The sequence below is a fragment of the Antennarius striatus genome, chromosome 2 (genome assembly GCF_040054535.1).
Source record: "Antennarius striatus isolate MH-2024 chromosome 2, ASM4005453v1, whole genome shotgun sequence".
NCBI lineage: Eukaryota > Metazoa > Chordata > Actinopteri > Lophiiformes > Antennariidae > Antennarius > Antennarius striatus.
The window spans coordinates 20,003,737-20,027,108 of NC_090777.1; the positions used below are offsets into that span (position 1 = coordinate 20,003,737).

At 40.3% G+C, this 23,372-nt stretch overlaps 1 protein-coding gene across 1 annotated transcript in view; it reads left to right on the plus strand.

The window, feature by feature from the left end:
- LOC137603508 (adenylate cyclase type 6-like) overlaps window positions 1-23,372 on the plus strand; it is a 35,072-nt gene that overhangs the window by 9,716 nt on the left and 1,984 nt on the right. The window contains exons 4-23 of the mRNA XM_068327050.1: window positions 11,653-11,802; window positions 12,231-12,352; window positions 13,548-13,659; window positions 13,906-14,033; window positions 14,288-14,446; window positions 14,585-14,726; window positions 14,865-14,993; window positions 17,633-17,661; window positions 17,854-18,001; window positions 18,123-18,220; window positions 18,345-18,432; window positions 18,567-18,683; window positions 19,289-19,441; window positions 19,604-19,779; window positions 20,262-20,291; window positions 20,379-20,408; window positions 20,509-20,641; window positions 21,596-21,859; window positions 22,006-22,210; window positions 22,301-22,425. Coding sequence (XP_068183151.1) covers window positions 11,653-11,802; window positions 12,231-12,352; window positions 13,548-13,659; window positions 13,906-14,033; window positions 14,288-14,446; window positions 14,585-14,726; window positions 14,865-14,993; window positions 17,633-17,661; window positions 17,854-18,001; window positions 18,123-18,220; window positions 18,345-18,432; window positions 18,567-18,683; window positions 19,289-19,441; window positions 19,604-19,779; window positions 20,262-20,291; window positions 20,379-20,408; window positions 20,509-20,641; window positions 21,596-21,859; window positions 22,006-22,210; window positions 22,301-22,425 — 2,538 coding nt within the window. The remainder of the gene's footprint in view (window positions 1-11,652; window positions 11,803-12,230; window positions 12,353-13,547; window positions 13,660-13,905; window positions 14,034-14,287; window positions 14,447-14,584; window positions 14,727-14,864; window positions 14,994-17,632; window positions 17,662-17,853; window positions 18,002-18,122; window positions 18,221-18,344; window positions 18,433-18,566; window positions 18,684-19,288; window positions 19,442-19,603; window positions 19,780-20,261; window positions 20,292-20,378; window positions 20,409-20,508; window positions 20,642-21,595; window positions 21,860-22,005; window positions 22,211-22,300; window positions 22,426-23,372) is intronic.

Sequence of the window (23,372 nt, forward strand, 5' to 3'; positions counted from 1 at the left end):
ACCTCTCTCATTAAAAGCTCATTGATCTCGCTCCCTGAAATCAACTTGAAGCTGTTACAGTCAACTAGACAATCCACATAAAATTGTTGTTATTGTTTAAATAGATGGTGTGCAGAGTTCCAGTAAATATTTGCAGATACCATTCTGATACCGTTTTTGGTTCACAAGTGAGCCATACCCAACCCTGTGCATCCGTCTACTTTTGTCACTTGAGCTTTTATTTTACTTTGTGGCTGAATGACAGATGCAGCATGTTAGAGCCATGTTACCCACAAAACTATGCTCATACAAACACACAGGACATGGCCTAAAACAGATTGGACTCTCTGTCCTTCCCTGTGAGAGACCACCTGTCCCTCATGTTTTTTTTCACCTCTCGGGTGTAGCTGCAGCTAATCTTGACATGTATGGCATTCTTCCCCCACTGAGAAGTTTTTGTTTCTTTTTTTTTTTTGTGAATGTATATACAGTGTGTGTGTGTGTGTGTGTGTGTGTGTGTGTGTGTGTGTGTGTGTGTGTGTGTGTGTGTGTGTGTGGACAGCTGTGCATCCGTGTCTGTATGTCTTAAAGGGGATTATGTGACTTACTGCTCCATTGTGTAGAACTCAGAATGTGTAACTAGGTGGTGTTCAGCGGGTTATACACGAGTTAGTGGGAAACTAAATAGGAATTTAATGTACAGCAATAAATATTTGGATAAGTAAATCTCAAGTGATTCCCTGTGAAGTTCAGCAATTGACTGACAGGTCAAGAAGAGAGTGGAGTAACAAAGGCACATCAAGCCTCTTCTGTTATTGTACAGTATTGTGATCTGAGAGGAAAAACCTGTTCCATTGGCTGAATGTTATGAGGTCAGCGGATGTAGGACTAGTGGAAACATACTGATCCCTCTGCTTCACTACAGTGAAAAAAGATACTAATCAATGACATGTTACAAGCGTGATGACTGGAGCATGCATAATGCATTTAGGCCAGAACATTGGTGTTCTGTAGAATAAGCTGAAAACAAACACACAGGTTGTCTCAAATTTTATGTAATTATTCATGAAGTTTGTTCAAAACATATGACAGCAGGTCTGTCCACTGTTTATTTGTGCTACAGGCTAAGTCTCTGACATACACGATTTTACACCGCTGCGGGATTTTTCTGTTTTTGTTCAAGCAAAACACAGAACCCTTTGTTTAGTCCCTCAAACATCGGCTCTAATGAATAACTGCAAGCTTAAAATGAGCAAAATTGGATCGTGTAAGATTTTAATGTTTTCTGAATAGATCAGGACATTTATCATTAAAAATAGACTCTAATTCTTGTTGGCTGCTATCAGATGGTAAGAACTCATCATCAGGTACTATGGGTGCACAATGCATTCCCTCTCCCCCACCCCCACCCCCACTCCACCTCAGAAAGCTAGAAAGAGACAGATCTTGTGACTCATACACTTATTGTATTACAACCAGAGACACCGATACAAACCCGGATAGCTTCCACATTCATGGTTAGGAGCAATTAGGATTAGCGCTAAAAAAAAATTGCTCTTAAAATAAGCTTGTGATAAGGCAAATAATAGCTGGACTAATAATAGCTGTGTGAGTCGGGGATGAGGAAGTGCAGGCCTCTAATAACATCCCATGGTTTATTGAGGACTTGGCTCGCTTTAAAAGTAAATACAAGGATTTAAGTCTGAACCGCACATGGTGGAAAGCCAAGAGATATATATTGGGAAATCCATTACTGATGTAAAATGGTGATCTGTGTGGCATGCAAGCCCTTTAGCTTTTATGGGCACCTACACCGTGTATTCTGTTGACGGGTCCACATCAAAGTCCTCTACCGGTGAGCACAAGGTGAATGGCTCATTGAGCCACCGGCGCATTAGCTGTGTACCTCGTTGTCCTACTGTAACACTCACTGCTGCAGCACATGTTGTGTTTTAAAATTGTATTAGAACGCTTTGATGCAAATGAATCAGTAATAATCAAACATGTTTACCATTGGAGTGTATCCTTCCTGCTATTGTTGTTGTGCATGTATATATTTAAGTCCCTCTTTAACCTGCTCTAACCTTTTTTTTTTTTAACTGTTGAGCAGATTGCCTTGTGTCTTGTCATTTGCAGTTTTTGCTGTTAGCTGTTAAAGGCAGTGAGCTTTGGTGTCCTTTTTCACATTTTCAGTGAATGATGTCAGACACAATAACAAGACCCTAGTCCCATGATGAAATTTCACACACACACACACACACACACAGACACACACACACACACACACACACACACACACACACACACGTAATCCACAGAAAGTTACACTCTGCATTGTTCCTTCACAGGATCTGAAAGGACCAGTTGTGCAAAGGTGTGCAGCTGTTTGTAGAAACACACCTATAAAGCTTGTGCATATGTGTGCACATGGTTTAGTGTCTCATTACTAATGTTATTTATTCATTATTTCAATGGTGGCTGAATGCATATGATTGCCAAATATAATTAATGTTATGATCAAATATCTAACTGACTCTCATGTGTCATCCAAAGAGACTGAGGCAGTCAGCAGACAGTTTGGGCAATGATGAGTGTTATAATGGGCTCAGTACTATAGTACTGTAGTAGTTGAAGAATTTTTTTTACCTGCTAGCTTTCAATCCCTGCAGGCCAACTTCAGCTGACTGGCTTTCTAAGCTTTCTTAACTAAAGGAAGGAAATTGTGTTTTGTTACATTTTCATCTTTGAAAGTTAGAAAGCTAAGAAAAAAAATTACTGTTCTGCCCCGAGGTGCATGTTTAATGATACTCTAAGCGTGAAAGGACATTATGAATCAATTATCACACCTTAAATGTCAATTTGACAATGCTGGCCATTTTCATTTTTTATTTGCTGTGTCGCATGTCATATGCTTCTGTCATGGTTGGTTTTGTTCAGGATGTTATTCTGTATGAGTTTTAATTCAAGTGTTCTACTTCTTCTCTTATAGTGAAAATATCCGTGCTGGGCTTGCACCAGGAGCTAGTATGACTAAGCCACTGTGGCTCAGTGTAAACGAATTGAGTAAGCCACAAAAAGCCACATTCTGTGTCCAAAACAGCGGCTTGCTATAATAGCAAGTAAAACTTACAAGTAAACATTGAGTAATATTTTGTATGACTGTGTCTTCACATAGTGAATACAAGTTTTCAATTGTTGAATCTCACATTTATGCCTGAATAAAGTAGGATAGAAAGTTTTCAATTGTTGGGTGGTGTAAAACCACACCTGACCCCCCCACACACACACACACAGATGGGTCCGAGGGGCCTCCCCCTGGAAATTTTTTAGAAAATGGGGTTGTTTTCCTGCATTCTGTTGCATTCTGAGAGCAAAATCTTCTGTTCAGTTTACCTACAAAAATACACTAAAGTCAACAGTTCAAGCTGAACTATCTTTATTTCTATCCTACTTTATGCAGGTATAAATGTGAGATTCAACAACTGAAAACTTGCATTCACTATGTGGAGATACAGTCCTACAAAATATTACTCAGTGTTTACTTTTAAGTTTTACTTAGGCTAGAAGACATTTTAACTTTGACTTAGACACTTTGATTTTAATAAATTTGATTCCTAGTATTACTCAATGTTTACTTGTAAGTTTTACTTGCTATTATAGCAAGCGAGGTGAATACACATTTACATGCATCGCTGGTTATTCCTGCTGGTCATAGGGATCAAAAGTCTAAGACTAAAAAAAAGTAAAAGATTGGCTAAAAACCTTGTAGCCTATCTGGAATTTACTTCGCCTATGGCGAAGTGGCGAATGGCTAGCGCAAGCCCAGCCATGAGAGTCCATGAGTGTGCTCGAGCTAAACTATGCCAACTGTTCTGTGACAGAAAACTTAAAGGCTGCATTGTTTCATGACATATTTTATTATGTTCTTTCTTCACATATAAACTAGAAGGGTACTCAATGGAGTACATATCTTCCTCTAGGCCCCAACCATTCTGTTTTATTAAATTAAATGCTAATCTAAATTGCAACAACTCATGAAAGCAAACAAACATCTATTTTGGCTGTTTGACTACAACCACTTGTTCAGCTAGTTTTGATCTGCAAGCTTTTTAGTAAAAAGGCAATACTGTCTGTGATATGAGTGTGTATGAGAATCCAAAAGAAAACATCTTCATGTGTTCATGTGTGTGTGTGTGTGTAATGTGTGTACATATTATTTAAAAAAAAATATTTAAATTATTTAAAAAAAAAAAAAAAATATATATATATATATATATATATATATATATATATATATATATATAATCATTTATATCTGACATCACATTTGAGGATGAATAAAGCCTTTGATGGCTGTTGCTAAAGTTATTGATCATCTTAGTTGTACTCGTGCTGATATAATGTTGTAATTGTACTGTCATCGTACCACAATGTATATTTTTATTCTATGAATGTTGTGACTAAACATTTAAACTAATAATTAGCCATTTTGAACCATAGACAACGTTGTACAGCTATTAATATTTCAAACTGATTATAATATATTAAAATCACATCCATGCATGAAAATACATGTATAGTGTAAATTCAAAGGAAAAAAGAGAATGGAATAGCCCTGAAACAATCTGTTCAGTCATCTGAAATCTGCAACTAATCTATAATTGTTCTGATAAGACATTTGTTGTCCTTTATCTGGCAGCATTGCCAGATGTTGTTTCTCAACATGATAATAAATGTGATATTTTTTTCTAGTATTTTAAAATGTTGGTTGGACAAAACACAGACTTCTTTTGCATCCTTAAGGTGTGCATTGGTTTATGCAGAGGCTGTCGGTCACAATGTAGGCATATGTAAGCTTTAAACACTTGATGCTATCATTCATTGAATGTAATTACCTTGTGACCGCCTCTCTGTTCAGACAGGAAATGGCAGTAAAGAAAGGGAAGAAAGACAAATGATGATGTTCTAGAGCAGACCTTAACTGCGGATGTTACATGGACGTAATAAGAGTTAAGATGTGTGCTCATGTGACCTTCCTGCTTTGTTTTAGGGAGGAGCCATACTGAAAGCTCTCCAATGACAGTAACCAAGATCTCTTCTATCCGTGCTCTGTTTTACTGTTTGCTGGTTTTTTTTATTATCTACTGTCATTTTTTTCTCTGAGGCCAGTAATTCCTCTGTTATTACTTTTTCAAGCCCCTCAAACTCATATGATGTCAGAAAAAAATTGGAAACTGCATTGTCCTTAATGGAACTGTTGTAACAGAGCTAGTCAGAGCTAAATTCAAGGTTTAGGTATTGAAGAAGAATAAAATGAGGATTATACTGTAGTCTTTTCATTTGAAGAAGAGTTTGTTGGTCCAATTAGGAAAATGGAGTGGGTAGTTTTAGCCAGTGGTTGTGCTTTGTTTTAGTCAATAATTTCAGGATTGCTGGGTAATTTTCCTCATGTTTGGACATCTTATGTACAAGTATTAGTTCAGGATGTGATTTTTTGACAGATGTGCAGCATGGGTTCAGCTCTATTTAGCTTCTTGGAATTTGTTACAGTACTTCACAAAGATTACTTTGTGGTCTCACTGGTCGCCTGAGACTAATTTTGGTTTGGCCCAAGTCTTGACAAAAACAGAACTCTGGTGCCAGATGGCAGTGTCCCAAGATGGCAAGGACAGGCACTCCCACTGGTCTACAACATTTATCTTTATAAGGAATGACTTTCTTGTTTCAGTAATTACACATCATAGTAACCCTGATTAGATCCGGATGAGTGCAAACAACTCTCATAGTATTGTCTATTTTTGTGCTACATCTTTTCGTGCTGTCATCCACATTGTGTGACGACTTTGATGTTTCTTTCCAGAAGACATTTTAAAAACTCAAAATGCTTATCATGTGCCAGAGAGAAGTACCAATGTCAACATTAGTAAGTGACTCCAGAGCTTATGGGATATAGCGCGTTAACTTTTTATAGTTTAACCTTTGACCCAAGTGACACTGGGCTGTTCCTGGCCTTTTGAAATCCTCCTGGATAAAACAAAATATTGATCATGTGCACAGTGCATCTATTTAATAACTGGTCAGTGTCTTCTCCGTAGTTACCAGTTGATAGTTTGCCTATTCTTTGTGTAATATCATCCAAGTTGATATTATTTCAAAAATACTCATCATGTAGAAACCTCACTGAACCTACTGCAGAATTTTAAAAAAACAACCCTGCACCGACATAGCTCTGCAGACGATCAACTTGTCTTTGAAACATCACTTATAGATTAATAGATCATTTCCGTTGTTGTAAATTAATTCATGGATGGTGACCTTGCTGTGAAAATGATCTGTGCAAGCGTACATTCCACCATGCTCATGCATACGGAAATTGTCCAGTTGGATATTATTAAAGACAGAAAGGGCTTAATGTGTGTTTGCCAAGCAAAAATCGTTTCCATTCCCTTCTATAATTTGTTCTTTAGCATTTTATCCTTCTGCATTATTTAATAAAGCATCTTGCCATGAGCCGCACCTTATAAACCAATATTTGGACTCCTTCTAACTTCACCGCCGAGAGGTTCCTACATAAGTAAATGTTGAGTGAGGCTCATCTTTGACAGCTTAAATTTGGGAGGGAGAATAGTCAGAAAACATCCGTGGAAGATCCTTGACAAAGAGAAGGACACTGTGCTAATGAAGGGAAGGTTCTACTCTCTTTAGCCACCATCTCTGTTTTGAGCGGGATGTGTCAGAGTGATGGCAGGTCTGCGTTACACTTGCATCTGGTTGAAATTAGTGCGCCAGACACAGGCTTCAGAACCAAAGAGCTACCAGTCCGAAAGACGTCTTTCAGACTCAAGCATAGCTCACATATGAGGTTTCTTCAAAAGCTTTTGCGACTGCTGCTTCTAATCTCCAGACCCTGTGGTGACTAAGCATAACTTAGCATTAATGCAACCTTTTTCACAAACGTTTCCCACACTTTTTATTCAGTTTTTATTCAGCTTTATCAGGCTGTTGTATTGAGCTATACTTCCAGATGCAGTAGGTCAGTCACTAAGTCCACTGGGCCTTGGGCAGGGGACGGGAGGGTGGCCAGTTTAAGGTCCATGTGGACCAAAAACATTTGGAGTGTGAACTGGTAGTAGGAGGTGCCAGTTCACCTTCTAAGCATTGTTGAGATGCCCTTGAGCAAGGCACCATCCCTCTACAAGTTGCTCATTGGGCGCACCAAGAATGAGCTGCCACCCAGTCTTCCTCCCATTATTTGCATGCTTACAGGGCCCCTTGTGTGTGGTTATGTGTATTACAGGGGCATGTACTCAATGATATGCATGGGTGTGATTGATTTACTGACATACAATTTCCCTTCGGGGATTATAACAGTATACAAAATTTAAAAAAATACTGTCAAAAAAATACTGACAGCATCTGGATGCTGTCAGTATTATATATATATATATATATATATATATATATATATATATATATATATATATATAAAATATGCGTTTTCGTGTGGACATTGTATCCGCGACTTTTTGAAAACGCTGATGTCTTACCTGCGATGAAAACCGCTGTGATGTCACATTTATGGGCCCGTGTGTTGTGACAACAAAACACGGAGGATTCCTATTGGATAAAATTTGACTCAATACTGCCACCACATGGTTAGGCATGCTTTTAGCCGTCTTCGAAAATGCACTGGTGCGTTTACGTGTGGACAGAGATTTTTTTTTAAACTCTGCCGTGTGGACGCGAATCGTTTTCAATGTGTTTTTAAAAAGTTCCGTTTTTAAAAAAATCCGTCATCATGTGGACGGGGCCTCAGAATGGCTTCATTGAAATAACAATAGGGCCATTCACAGCTGACTAAAGGTACTCACAGTCATGAATGCGCTGGCCGGTGGACGGATAGCGCAACTACACCACTAGTTATTTTAAATTTATTTTTAAAAAATTTATTATATGCGCTTTATAATCCGGTACTCCTTATATACGAAATAGATTATAGAATAAACAATTCATTAAAGGTGCGTCTTATAATCCAGTGTGCCTTATAGTGCAGAAAATACTGTGTGTCTGTGTGTGTGTGTGTGGGTGTGTGTACATATATACAGGTATATATACACACACAGTGGTACCTCTACTCGAGAAATTAATTGGTTCTGGAAGAAATTTTTTAAGTAGAAAATTTTGGAAGTAGAGACGCGTTTTCCATGCAAATGCCCATCCGTTCCAAGCCCCCCAAAATTCAGACATAAATGTTTTATAAAGCATAAAAATGTATCAAAACATGTAACAAATACATGTTACAATTAGATTTTACTCAATAAATGAGAGTTGTGCATAATGTAAAAAACAGCAATCACACACACACGTGTAGGGGCAGCAGTGGCTCAGCGGTAGAGCAGGTCGTCCAATGTTCCAAAGATTAGCGGTTCGATTCCCACTCCCACCAACCTCGGAGTGTGAACTAACAGTAGGAGGTGTCAGCTCACCTCCAGAGCACTGCTGAGGCGCACTTGAGCGAGGCGCCGTTTCCCTTTAAAGTTACTCATTTGGGGCGCACCAGGAAGGAGCTGCCCGCCACTCTACCTCCCTTTGTATACCTACAGGCCACCTTGTGTGTGTGTGCGTGTGCTACAGGGGCCTGTACACTAATATGTATGGATGCGTTTGATTAAAGTATAACGACTATAGTCTGCTCTTAATATCCCTTTGGGGATCAGACTGGTATAAATTTAAGAAATAATAACAACTAACGTTAAAAAAACAATTTCCCCTTCAGGAGGTCAATATAGTTGATTCTTCTTCTGCTACCCAGTCAGTTGTTGAGCTGTAATAGCTTGAACATGAAAGCAACTCTCCTGTTGATATTTAGAAGCTTTTGCATGCTTTTAAAAGTTAAAAGTCAATTTGCAGTTGCATGGTCCTCGCTGCTCTATTGTGCGTTCACCTGACGCAAATGCCTTAATGTGGGAGCTCCTGAGCTCCCACTCTGAGCTGTTTTTAGGCAGATTGCATGTTTATTTCCGAACAATAAAAATCCATTTAATCAATTTGACTTGAAGGAATTGATTTACTTGGATATAAATCTGGCCTTGCTCACACGGGAAACTGAATTTACTCAACGTAAACTGAGTGCTTTGTTGAGGAGCTTGTTCCTGGGAACTGCAAGTGGACCGGTATCTCAGACAGGCCACTTAACTAAGTTATCTGGCTCACTGTGTTCAGAGCCATCTGTTTGAGATTAATGTGGTCAGGTTCTATCAAAGTCCTTTAAGACTTAGGTGTCAGGTCTCCATCGGTGGTCTATAACATTACAATGCAGGGCTTATTATGAAACACTGGTCTGTCAGTGATTTATGAACACAATAGACTCATCACATATCAGACAATGTTGTGGCACAAATTCAATGTTTTGGACCTCGAGAGAGGTTGTCAGTCGGCCATGTAGGGAACAAGAGTCGATTTCTCTTTAGGTCCTCAGCCTGATGTTCAATAGAATAAAGATGAGTTCCCTTTCTGGACAACCTTCATCTTAATCTTTGAAAGTTGACTCAGAGTTGTATCAACTATTCTCTGTCATCCTGCATCAAGGAGTTCAGGGGAAACAAAATTTTCTTTCCTGAATCCCTCATTTGAGGGACCCTGGATTTTTCTAATGTATTTCCCCTGGAAATAAAAAATGAGGATGTATTTTGAATGATGTTGCTCAGTGCCTGCATCAGCTACACCAGGTATAAGTATTTACCCAATACATCAAAAGCATTTCTCCTTCTGCACCTGCAAACCATCGGTGTGTTTATTTTTGCTTACTGCTGTGCTTCTAATCTTGTTCGGCCATTTGTTTTCAGGTAGAGGAGGAAGCTACCTCCAACTCTCCCTTTGAATAAACAATGGAATTTGCCTGCCGCTGGCCCGTTGGTGTTGTGTTTCAAGCACAGTTTTATGAGATTGTCTCTGTCTTGTTGTGACAACAGAGAAGCGAGTTCCTGTGTATAGAGTGTAAACTTCATTTTAAGGTCGTTGTCGAAACTCTGTCAATTCATTTGAGGCTCTGTTTTAAATCTGCATTTGTTTCTAACAATGCATGAATGCGACATTATTATTTAAAATGGTCTTTTAAATTTATTTTATGAAGTATTTGACAAAAATTGTCAACTGTTTCCATCGTTTTGTTTTTTTTAAATTTGCTGTGTACGTTATCATCATGTTTACTATTGTCACATGATTATGCCACAATTGCTGAATGTAATTCCTTGAAACAGCATGAGGATGTGGCACAAAAAAGACTTTTGTTTTGTTTTGGGGTTTTTTTTTGTTAGGATCAGGATTTTTTTTTTCTTGCTGTTTACTCACTTCACTTTCTTTGAGGAACAATGTATGGATCATCATGAAAAAAGTCTGACATATTTAGGGTATAATCAAAGGCAACTGCTGAATTTGAGCAGATGCAGTAAATGCGTTATGTAATACACTCATGAAAATGTGTATTGTATGTAAGAATCCTCTATCAATTGTCATCTGTCTTCTTACACACAAATGGAATTACAAGACATACATATGTAGGCTAGTTTGACAACATACCAGCCACTGCTCTGATACGTTCACCGGTGAGGAGATTTTTGAGCATCCTCCAGTTTTGCCACAACTTTGCCTGAAATTCAGCCCTGAGGTTCAGGCCTGCTTGTCTTTTTTTCTCATTATTTATGATATCATCTTTAGAGGAAACACTCTATTCTCTGGTTATAGGTCAAGTGACTTTCCCAGGCTGGAGTGTGCATCTGAGCAAGGAGGCCAGTAGAGGATGTGTGTGTGTTTGTGTCTCTGTGTATGCATGTCAGTGTCTTGTTTCTGGGCACAGGGGAAGTCCAGAGCTCAAGGCCCCAATTCTGATGTTCAGTCTTGGCTGTAGACAAGTATGAAGATAAATCACTAACAGGCTTACACACACTGGCTTATCACACACATCCAAAAACACACAGGCACACACAGAATGCAGTTGGAGCAGCGCAGAGGAATGTTTTTGAGGTCGATGACCTCACAAAGCTAACTGTACATTTTGTCTGAACTTCTTTTACTGATAATGTTGTTTTACAGATTGTCTCTGCATTCTCAATCTTGTCGTTTAACAGACATCTCTGGCTTCACACAAGAAAGTCACATTTCTGTTTCTCATGACTAAAGCCATCTTTTTAAACACAGTACCAGTTTCAAAGTAGTCCACCACACTAATGCATACCGCTGACAACTGCACCGCTTAAGCAATAAAAAAATGGTTTGTAGTCTGTTACTTTGGCTTTCAAAAAAAAGTATTTTTTTCATGTTGCATTTTTCTCATTTGAATTAATTCTACTATGAAACTATTGACTTCCAGCTCTAAAAGCAGGAGTGAAACAGTCTCCATGTCCCCAATCACACTTCACATTCACCCCTTTAGAATGTCCTCTTGCAGAACAACCACGGGACCATCATCGCTAATCAAATCATGTCTAATGGCCCCTCAGACATTTGAGGAATTTTTTCCATGGAGTGATAACAGTTCCATTATTGACCTCTCCCAGGTCAGGCCGAGATGATTATATTTTTATGATAGAATATGCTCATTTGGTGGGACTCTCATTTTTTTTCTGTTGTGTTTCTCTGTTGTGTTTGTGTGTGTGCATGCGTATGCGTGTTCAGATCAGTGCCAATGTGCTGATCTTCCTGTGCACTAACATGATCGGGATCTGGACCCACTATCCTGCTGAGGTCTCCCAGAGACAAGCTTTCCAAGAGACGAGAGGATATATCCTGTCCAGGTTGTACCTGCAGAGAGAAAACCAGCAGCAGGTACATATATATACACTCATCCGCACATACACACATGCACACTTTCTCATGCATATAAATTAAGGAGACAGCCATGCCCACATCCTGCAGAAAATGGCACAAATGCAAAAGAGCAACAGATGGATGTCTCTGTTTTCTACTGTATTTTTATTTGTCTCAGGATTTGAGGTCAACAATATGTTCTGAAGCACAACACGCATATCTACACTTCTCTGTTTGACTAACACATTCCCACGCAGATGCCAACAGGGCTGGGTGGCTCTCTGAGCTGCCTTAAAATGAATGGGCTCCCTCTCCAAGTCTTTCTGTCCTTAAATTCTGTTTCCTCTCTCTCTCCCTCTCTCTCACTCTCTCTGTCACACACACACACACACACACACACACACACACACACACACACACACACACACACACACACACACACACAGGAGCGCCTACTTCTGTCAGTGCTGCCAAGGCATGTTGCCATGGAGATGAAGGCCGATATCAATGCCAAGAAAGAAGATATGATGTTCCACAAGATATACATCCAAAAGCACGACAATGTCAGGTAAATGGCAGCTTCCACACAACACCCACTAAGGAGGATGTCAGGGGGCTCGTCTGGTTTGCCATCACTGCCAGCAGCGGGGGCTTTGACCTCACTCCTCTGACTGATGTGTCAGTTTCAGAGTCAATCCAACAGCTATTTCCCTGACAGCATGTTTTATGCATGTTGCTGTTTACTGATAGTGGCAGGCTGCAGTGACGATATTGACTTAGACACACTGAGGTGCTTTCTGTAGCTAAAGATAGGAGGCAGACCTCAGCCCCTTGTCTCAGTCATCTCCTCTGGATTTCAACTCCTTAGAGAGGATAAGTCAGTGCTAAGAGGCGACCGAAACTCTCCAGCCGACTTTCTGCTCATGTTGTGGATGAAGGTGGCAAGGGGTAATGAAAGAGGTCGCAGCAGAGCTCACCTGTCAGAGATGACCCAAATAGGTGTAGGCGATGCACAGATAGGTGTAACTAATGTACTTCTAAATCTTGCTCCACTTACTCTTAAAATTATCCATTATCACAGCATAACACAAGAGAAAAAGCATCTTTCTTTGCCCAAAAATTTTGATGCTGGTGTTATTGAATGTATGTGTAGAACACCATTTTTTTTCCTAATAGGACACACACAGGGATTCAGTATAAATAAGAAAACACTTGTTGTTTGAATAGCTTGAAAAGAATTCAAGTTTAATAATAGTTTTGTTTGTGATCTGTGTGAACTTACCTTTAAAGATAACATTCTTCATCAGGGCTCACAGCCTTTGCTGTGGGACACGCAGAAACCCTGTAGGCTGCTGCAACAGCCCATTGGAGAGCTCATTAGACCCACAGCGCCATCTGTTGCCTTCGCTGGGAACATAACGTATTTGTGGCGTTGTTTATTCTAGCATTTTATTACTATCGAAAGTTAGCAATGAAAGGCATGTAGACAGGGAGTCGGGGGTGGTATTCTCAGAGGGACTAGCTGGAGGAGGTGACCTACATTGGCCTAGATGATGAGAGACAGAGCTGAACTAATGTCTGCCTCTCTCTCCCTCCCCTGATCAAATGGCAGCTGGACAGAGGGGAGGGAGGAAGGCACTAGACACTGTTAACTTACTGCCTACTTAATTAATTGATCTCATTCTCCATCTTTTTTGTCTTTCTCTTCCTCTCTCTTTTCCCCATCCTCTCCTTCACCACCATTACCACCACCTCTCCTGCAGCATACTGTTTGCAGACATCGAGGGCTTCACCAGCCTGGCGTCTCAGTGCACGGCCCAGGAGCTGGTCATGACGCTGAACGAGCTGTTCGCTCGCTTTGACAAGCTGGCCTCCGTGAGTGTCGACAACCACCGTTGCTGATGCATCCATACAATCTGTAGTCTTGACCTATAAAAACACAAAGCATATCTTGGTGTGGAGTAGGGGTCACTTAAGTATTATGTGATGTATAAATGTAACTACTCTGGTTTTAATTCACATAACTTATACCATAATCACATCCACTAAATTAGCTGTAAATGTTTGCGTGTGTGTGTGTGTGTGTGTGTGTGTGTGTGTGTGTGTCTCATTGCTGTACAGGAGAACCACTGCCTGCGTATTAAAATCCTAGGGGACTGTTACTACTGTGTGTCAGGGCTTCCTGAGCCCCGCGCTGATCACGCCCACTGCTGTGTAGAAATGGGAGTCGACATGATCGAGGCCATCTCGTGAGTGAAAAAATACACCAACGCACCACAATAACACGACACACTCACTGCAAGTCAGAATGCTCTCTCATTCTGTCACATAGTTAAACACAGGTGAATGTTTCCTGCTTTCTTTATGCTGTGCAGACTGTAGAGTAGATGCAGTGAAGCTGAAGGTGACACTAGCTTTTCAACAGTTGTGTGTGTGTGTGTGTGTGTGTGTGTGTGTGTGTGTGTGTGTGTGTGTGTGTGTGTGTGTGCGCATGCAACTGCAGGCTGGTGAGAGAAGTGACAGGCGTTAATGTGAACATGCGGGTGGGCATCCACAGTGGGCGTGTTCACTGTGGGGTGCTGGGCCTGCGCAAGTGGCAGTTTGACGTTTGGTCCAACGACGTGACGCTGGCCAACCAAATGGAGGCCGGAGGCAAAGCTGGGTAAGCCCCTCCCACTCCACCTGCAGCTGCGTTGACGTTGGTTCTGGTTGCTTGTTTTGTTTCAAACACTGTTTGTGTGTGTGTGTGTGTGTGTGTGTGTGTGTGTGTGTGTGTGTGTGTGTGTGTGTGTGTGTGTAGGCGTATCCACATCACCAGAGCCACTCTGCAGTATCTGAATGGGGACTACGAGGTGGAGCCAGGATCTGGAGGGGACAGGAATGCTTACCTGAAAGAGCACAACATCGAAACCTTCTTGGTGCTGGGCTGCAGCCAGAAGCGGGTTAGTGAATTTCACAGGTCTCCTTGATTACTTCACACTAACAGCATATTTCACACAGACAATAAAGTTGCTTGTCAGCTGGCAGGGAAGTTGTTTGCCAAAGTGTTTACCCTTGGTGGGGTTTCTTTTCTTTTCTAGAAAGAGGAGAAGGCCATGATGGCCAAGATGCAGCGAGTACGTGCAAATTCTGTGGAGGGACTGATTCCACGCTGGGTACCAGACAGGTCCTTCTCCAGAACCAAGGAGTCCAAAGTCTTCAGACAGATGGTAAAAATGAATGCATGGAGCAACAAATGGCACCTGTTCTGTGTCACTTTTCTGTGTCATCCCCTCCATCACCTGGAGCAATATCATTAGATCCTTATGACTAACTTAAATAGCTGTTAATATTGTATATTTCCTACATTATCATTCATTTTTAACTGGTATAGCTTTGGTGAGCCTCTGGCGTTCTTATTGGTAACATTATCAGATGAACATTTTGGTTGTCCAACACTGTTATTATTGGAATTATACTGTATACTGTAGTTATTAGAATTATTTACTAAGAAATAACTTTAATAACTCTATAACAATCCAATCTTCAGCATGATGTCTTTTTGGATTTCATTCACCTCACATTAGAATTATATACTGTAGTTTTCAGAATTATTTACTAAGAAATAATTTTAATAACTCTATAACAATCCAGTCTTATGTCTTGATGTCTTTTTGGATTTCATCCACCTCACAGGCAATTTCGAATAGAAGAAAATTCACTTATAATCTCACCCGGCCAGTAAAAGCAGTACTGCAGTGAACATTATGGTTGTGTAGTGTACAGTAAGTCAAATGTTGTACAGCAGGAATCAATTACCCGTTCTCTTCTTTGAATGCACTGATGATGCTGGCCAGACAATTTGGTAAAAGTGGGTTAGAGTCTTTGTTCTGCTTCTCTCATTGTCGTCCCATGAACAAGGACATGGTTTACAATACTGTGGTTGGCTGAATTTGATCATAAATGATTGCTCTTGGTGGCGGCATGGTGGTGCAGTGGGTAGCACTGTTGCCTCACAGCAAGAAGGTCGTGGTTTGATCCCACCGGGGACATTTTTTATGTTCTCCCCTTGGCTGTGTGGGTTCTCTCTTCCTGCCACCTCCAAAACCATGAAATTTAGCTGAATTGCTAAATTGTCAGTGGGTCTGATTGTAAGAGTGGATGTTTGTGTGTTTGTGTGTGGCCCTGCAATAAACTGGCGACTTGTCCATTGTGTACCCCTACTTTCACCTGATGTCAACTAGTATAGGTTAGTTCTTAAAACTGTGACCTGAATTTAGTAAGATGCTAAAGACAAGGTGATTTCTGATCATCTCATCTTCAACAGGATGGGATGGAATAATGAATATATGAATGAATTCTTCCTTGGCCCTTTCCTTCTTGTCCGCCACCTCTCACAAAGGTGATCACATCTGTCCTCATCAAGAGAAACTTGTGTGTTCATTTTTTTAGTAATTGTGTGTAAAAGATGAGAGGTGTGTTGGATTTGTGTTTTGTGTTTTATTGTCAGCATTTGCAAGTTTACAACACTGTGTATCTCATTGTGAAATGTGTTTACTGACTGAGAACATGTTTAAGGTTAATTAAAAATAGCGGCTGAGATTTGAAAAGGGTGTCTAATTACCTGAACAGCCAAAAGAGTGTTTTAAAAAGTAAGTTTATGCCACTGGCAATTTGGTTCAGAAAATGAGATTAAAAGCGGGCGGCAGTAGCTCTTGGGCTGGGAACCAGAGGGTGGTCAGTTCAAGACCCATGTGGACCAAAAATTTATGCAGTGCGAACTGAAGTTGGAGGGGTTCCAGTTTGCCTTTTAAGTAATTCCAAGGTGTCCTTGAGCAACACACCGTCCCCCACAAGTTGTTCATTGGGCGCAACAAAAATGTTTCTGCTTGCCACTCTTCCATCGTCCTCTCTGTATTTGCATTCCTACAGGTCTCTTGTGTTTGTGTGTGTTTGTACCTGTATTTATATGTAAATATGTTTAAAATACATATAAAAATAAGAGTGGTAAAAAACATTTCCCTGTGGGGATCTTAAAGTATGTTTCTTCTTCTTCTTCGTTTTCTAAATGTTAAGCAAATCTTGTAACTCTCTTAACTGTCTCAAAGGCATTTTCCCCATTATAAGAGTAAGTAAATGTTGACTCAGTAAACACCACCCATCAGCGTACATTTTCATTGTTTAGCGTGTTGGTGTGGTTGCATGATTATTCATTGCAGCTAATCAGGAGTTACTTTCAGGCAAAAACAAATTCGCTGCGTCTCCTTCATTGTGTTACACCTGTGCAAGACCAACAGGTCAGCAACAGGCCTGGAATGAACACGTCTGCATGAGAATAACTCATGAAGGTCCAAAACTTCAGTGTGTGTGTGTGTGTGTGTGTGTGTGTGTGTGTGTGTGCGCGCGCATATATACATATACAGTATATACTCTCTATATATGGCAATATCTAAAGGGGACAATGTGAATGTGAGGGAAGAATGGATCAGACAGGAGTTGTAACAGATTCCTCGCGTATCTTTTACTGCCAACATGATGAGGATGCAGCTGCAGACGTTTCTCTCTCACTCACTTCCTCCTTCTCTTTATTCTGCAAGGATCATTTCCTTGTCTTTCCTACTGTCTCCCCCTCTCCTCCTGGTTTTTTCTTCTTCCTCTCAGAGAGTTTTAGCCCTAGGGGCAAAGAGGGTGTAATTTGAAGCTTCTCAGCAATAATTAAAACATCAGTCTGACTCTCAGGGATTAGCCGTGCAGATGTCTGAGTCTCTATTTTTCGGTCGCACTGTGGCCGCTTGATAATCCTTCTCTCGTTCCTGCGCCGTCTGCATTTTGGTCTTGTTTTAACTCTCTGTTTTATTGTTTTTCCTAGGGCATTGATGAAGCATCCAGCAAAGACAAGTGAGTGTTTTCCCCATGGTTTTGTTTAATGGAGACTTTTTCGTATTAGCAAATCAATTAAAGATTGTTACTGTCGTCATCCCTGGAAATAAAGCTCTGAATCATCTTGCTTGCTGCAACATAGGCCAATGTAATCTCATGCATGAACAGAAACACACACTGTATAGTGAACTATTGCTATATGCTTCATAGTCGCTGTGCTCAGGAGGCCCTGAACCCTGAGGATGAGGTGGATGAGTTTCTTGGGCGGGCCATCGATGCGCGCAGCATCGATCAGCTGAGGAGAGACCATGTGAAGAAGTTCCTGCTCACCTTTCAGACCAGCGAGCTGGAGAAAAAGGTTTATTTGGAGTTGCTTTGAAATCAAACCAAAACTCTCTAAAGCAAACTGTATTTTTTCCCTCTTGATTGTAGCTACAAAGAAACTTATTTTTCTGTATGTTATTATTTTTCATTTTCAGTACTCTAAAAAGATCGATGATCGTTTTGGAGGATATGTGGCCTGCACGCTCTTTGTTTTCTTTTGCATCTGTTTTATCCAAATCATCATTTTCCCAACGTAAGAAACTCTTTCTGATGAATATGTCAGTTATACCGATTTTTGTGCAACAAATCTTTTAATTAGTTTATGAGACTTTAAATGTGAGTTATGCATCCTCGTGTCTTTTTTGTCTCCTCCACAGAACAACACTTATGCTTGGCTTATATGTCAGCGTCTTCATCATCCTAAGCAACATCCTTTTCATCTGTGCCATATACTCGTGCATCAAAGTGAGAAACAAAGAATTTCACCAGCATTGTGGTTTTTCTTCAGATTATAGGCAATATTATGTATTTCTCATGTCTGCCAGCATCACTGATGATATTTACTCTCATATCTGATCTGCTCACCTTGTGTCTTCCAGCTTTTCCCACCCGCCTTGCAGACTGTAACAAAGAAAATAGTCCAGTCTCGTGCCAACAGCACACTAGTTGGCATCTTCACCATCCTCCTCCTCTTCATTTCATCGTTTGCTAACATGGTAGGGACTACAAATCTACATATTCCCATTAGTGACCCTACAATGACATCAGAGAAAGGGTGAAATATTTGTCTCAGCACCATTTCCTGCCCTGACTGTAATCTACCATGCTCTTCTTGTCAGATTTTTCATTGCTTTTCAAAGGATTTGAAAAGAGAAGGGGTTGCACCATCCTGGCATTTTGCAAAAATTTGTCCAGATTGCCCAGGGGGTTGCTTTAATTCGGATTTGAGCTATAATTCATTAGAATCTGTCACTGTGACAGGTGGATTTTAAACCATCTGATTTTTTTTAGCATATTTTCAAGGGTAGATGTCAGCATTTTATTTGTCCATGAACATGTTAGATTTCATGATTGCTCTACACCGAGGTACAAATCAAGGATAAAACCAAAAATTAAATTGGCTATTATTGTATTTAAAATCAAATTAAAAGGATTATATCATTTTGAAATTAAATGTTGACAAGGTCAACAGGCGCATGTATTTATTTATTTAAATTTTCAGGTGGTTAAATAAAACATTGTAGTTGCATGTTTCTGTTACCATGTTGCTTCACCTCTGCCTGACGGTAGAATGAAACACTGTACCCTCCTTTCCTGCTAGTTTACCTGCAGCAGAGAGAACCTAGTGGACTGTGTGTCCGACGAGCTGAACACAACCTCAGTGACTCTCTGCTTGTTACACAACCTGACCAAGACAGCAGAGGACGGTTTGACTCTGTGTTCCAGCCAGGCCATGCCCTGCCATTTCCCCGAGGTTAGTCGATAATGTTTCAGCGTGTGTGTTCTGCCAGCTGCACAGTTGTGTGTCTGCATGCTTGTGTTTGTTAGTTTTTCTGTGTGCATGAAAGGTTCTGAATTTTCACCTGGCCCTCCTCATCTTTATCTTCCTCTTCCTCTTCTGTGTCCCCTGCTGCAGTATTTTAGCTTCAGTGTCCTGCTGACCCTGCTGGCCTGCTCAGTGTTCCTCCACATCAGCAGCATAGGGAAGCTGGCTCTCATGCTTGTCATCCAGCTCACTTACCTCCTGCTGGTGGAGTGGCCTCAAGTAGCCCTGTTTGACAACGCAGACCTGCTGGTCATTGCTAACACTCTGTAAGTATCCCGTTAGGAAAACACTCAACACACACTCTTTCCTTCACACTTTCAACTTTAATAGCAGAGCGCCCTTGTCATAACATTGTGTCTTAGACTGGACATAGCTAGAAAATTTAAGGTTATAAAAAAGCTGCTTTCTCATGTGTCGTTTAGCCTATACTACTCATTCTGTGTTTGGTTTGTGTCTCAAAAGATATAACTGAAAAAATGTTTCTCTATATTTTCCACAAAACTTCACACTTGTATCTCTCGTGTACTTCAGAGGTGGTTTTTGACATTTTGGGGATTTTAAGCATTTCACTAAATTTTTGAATTTTTAAAACTTTTTCTCAAATGTGCAAATAAAAAGAAATCCAATAAACAAGGGCAACTGACAGAAGTGTTCCCTACCTGTATGTCTGTTAAAGTGCAGGGGTGATGATGGTGGGGTAGAAGTCGTATTTCATGGTTGTTGAATATGTTTTCCTATTTTTCTTCAGACAATTACCTGTTAACGATTCCATACAACAGTAGGTTTAATTTATTTTGTATTGTTTTTTTAATATTCAATTTTAAGACATGGTTTATGACATGAATTTCTTTGCCATATTTTCCAGGCCCAGTTTCAATGAAACTACAGAACAGTGGTAAGAACATTTAGTATCTCTCACTATGTGTCAGGTTGCACTCGTTTTAATCCATCAAAGACATTCTTTCATTCTGGTCAACTTCTCTCTCCCTCTTCAGCCTGGAGAGTGTGACCAAGGTATCCCTAAAGGTCATGACCCCTGTAATCTTGACAGTGTTTGTTCTGGCTCTCTATTTGCACGGCCAGCAAGTGGAGTCCACTGCACGCCTCGACTTCCTGTGGAAGCTTCAGGTTAGCTAAAACGTTTTTTAACCAAACAAAAATTGTAAATTAAGTTTCCTTTGTAAAGAAGTCAAACTAAAGCTATTATTATCCACACACACATACACACACACACACACACAAACACACACACACACACACACACACACAAAAATACCATGATAACTTGTGACGATTAATATCAGGAAAAACGGGTTTGTTAAGCTCACAAACAAGTAGCTTTTAAAAGCAAGAGCCATGAAAGCAATACAATGAGTCAGCATGCTCTAACTGACAGCGTAAGTGATGCAGGTAAATGTCATCTACATCAGTGATCCCCAACCCTCGGGCCACGGGCCACTAGTCGAAGGGTCACTTGGTACCTAGTCGCACAGAATGAATATATAAGTTATATTACTTTCGTTTTATTTATTGTCTGATTGTGAACAATGTTTTGTTTTGTAAAATGACTGGATTCTCTCAGCCATATCTGTCTATGACTCACTCTTTATGTATGTCAAGATACTTGCCGTGGTCACATGACTATCTTCTTAAAGGGGCCGCTCTGGCCCGTAACGCAGAATACATAACCGCTAAATTAAAACTGTCAAGCTAAAAAAAAAAAGAACAAAAATCTAATGTCTTTGGAAAGTTTCTTTGTGCAGGGTAAAAGAGCCAGTGAAGCTACGACTTCTAAGAATAAGAAAGCCGCAAAATGCCAGTTTTTATGCTGGCCGTATCATTTTATTTTGTTGTATTTATCCGCCACACCTTAAAAGCCGGTCAATGAAAATATTGCCTGACTTTAAACCAGTCCATGGCACAAAAAAAGGTCGGGGACTGCTGATCTACCTGATTACATATATTATTTATACCTGTTCCGACAGTGACATTTCAAAACATCCTGTAATGAAAAAGGCCATTGGCATAACTGCAGGAGTCACCTGAGACTATGCAAACACATTTCTGGCTGTTCGTCCTCAGGCCACAGAGGAGAAGGAGGAGATGGAGGAGCTGCAGGCGTATAATCGCCGTCTGCTCCACAACATCCTGCCCAAGGATGTAGCCGCCCACTTTCTCGCACGGGAGCGTCGCAACGATGAGTTGTATTATCAGTCATGCGAGTGTGTTGCTGTCATGTTTGCCTCTATCAGCAACTTTTCTGAGTTCTATGTGGAGCTGGAAGCCAACAATGAAGGAGTGGAGTGTCTGAGGCTCCTCAATGAGATCATTGCTGATTTTGATGAGGTGAGAAAGAAGGAAAGATTCAAAACAATTTTTACATCAAACACTATTCGAAAACACTTTGTAGATCCTTGTTCATGTAGAACAAGGATCTACAAAGTGTTTTCTTCTGTTGACCTTCGGCTGAAGTGCTGATTATTGATCTCTAGATCATCAGTGAGGAGAGGTTCCGTCAGCTGGAGAAAATCAAGACCATTGGCTCCACCTACATGGCGGCCTCTGGCCTCAACGACTCCACCTACGACAGAGAAGGACGTTCACACATTCTGGCTCTGGCCGACTACGCCATGAGGCTTCGAGAACAGATGAAATACATCAACGAACACTCCTTCAACAACTTTCAGATGAAGATAGGTAACCATTACCCTCATCAAATCTGCTTTGACTTGGCAAATTTTTAAAATCTATTTTTCCTGCTAATCAATGGTGGTGACTTGTTCCCAGGCTTAAACATGGGACCAGTTGTAGCAGGAGTGATTGGGGCCAGAAAACCCCAGTATGATATCTGGGGGAACACAGTCAATGTGGCCAGCAGGATGGATAGCACAGGAGTACCAGACTACATCCAGGTACAACACTCAGACACTCCCCACCACCTCGGCAGTAGCTTTATGTTCACAAAAAGCGTTCTGCAGCCATAGTCATTAGAGGAGTAGCAGCCAATGCAGAGTGCAAATCAAATGACTTGGAAATGAGTCATTTCTCAGTGTCAGTTATCATCCATCTAATTCAGACATCTTCTTAGTAGAATTGTCATTAATCAGAAATTCCGATCATCATTGGTATGAATAGTGTAAGAAGTCAAGAAGCTTAATATGAATTCTAGACATATTCACATCTTCAATTTTTCAAATCTTTTATCTGTCACATATCTCAGAGAAATTGTCAAATCAGGCTGTTGAAGGACAAGGATCCCACTTTCCTGTTTTGGATCTATGCTTGATATTAACACTCATTACATCCCGCGAAGCTGTGGTGTATTGTAATTGTCAGTGTTTGTGTGTTCGTCCATCCGTCCACCAAATATCTTCACAACCGTTGCAGATAGAAAGATGAAAAAAAAAGCAGCTCACTTGGGTGGCGAAGGGGATGTAAATGAGATGATGACCTTGACCTTGAGAAAATTAAGTCAAGGTCAAATTTCAACTTTTGTACAATTTTTTTCACATATCTCAGGAGCCGGATAAGATAGAAAGACGAAACAAAAGGCGTTATATTCAGGGAGACAAGAGACAAAACGTAGCTGAAAATTGTGGCCATGTTTGGGGTTTTTTTAATTCTAATTTAAATCATAAATTGTCTGTAATTGTAGTTTTAGAGAAACGCTGCCATCTGCTGTATAGAATTGGTTACTGCGAAATAAGAAAAACCTAAGCCACTCACACGAATATAATGAGCAGGGGAGTAACAAATAGTTGTTCATTTTATTTGTCAAATAAACTGTTGAATGATTATATTACATTTAGTGCTGGAATTTGTTCAAAAGATATTGAAATTATAATAAAGTAAAATAGAA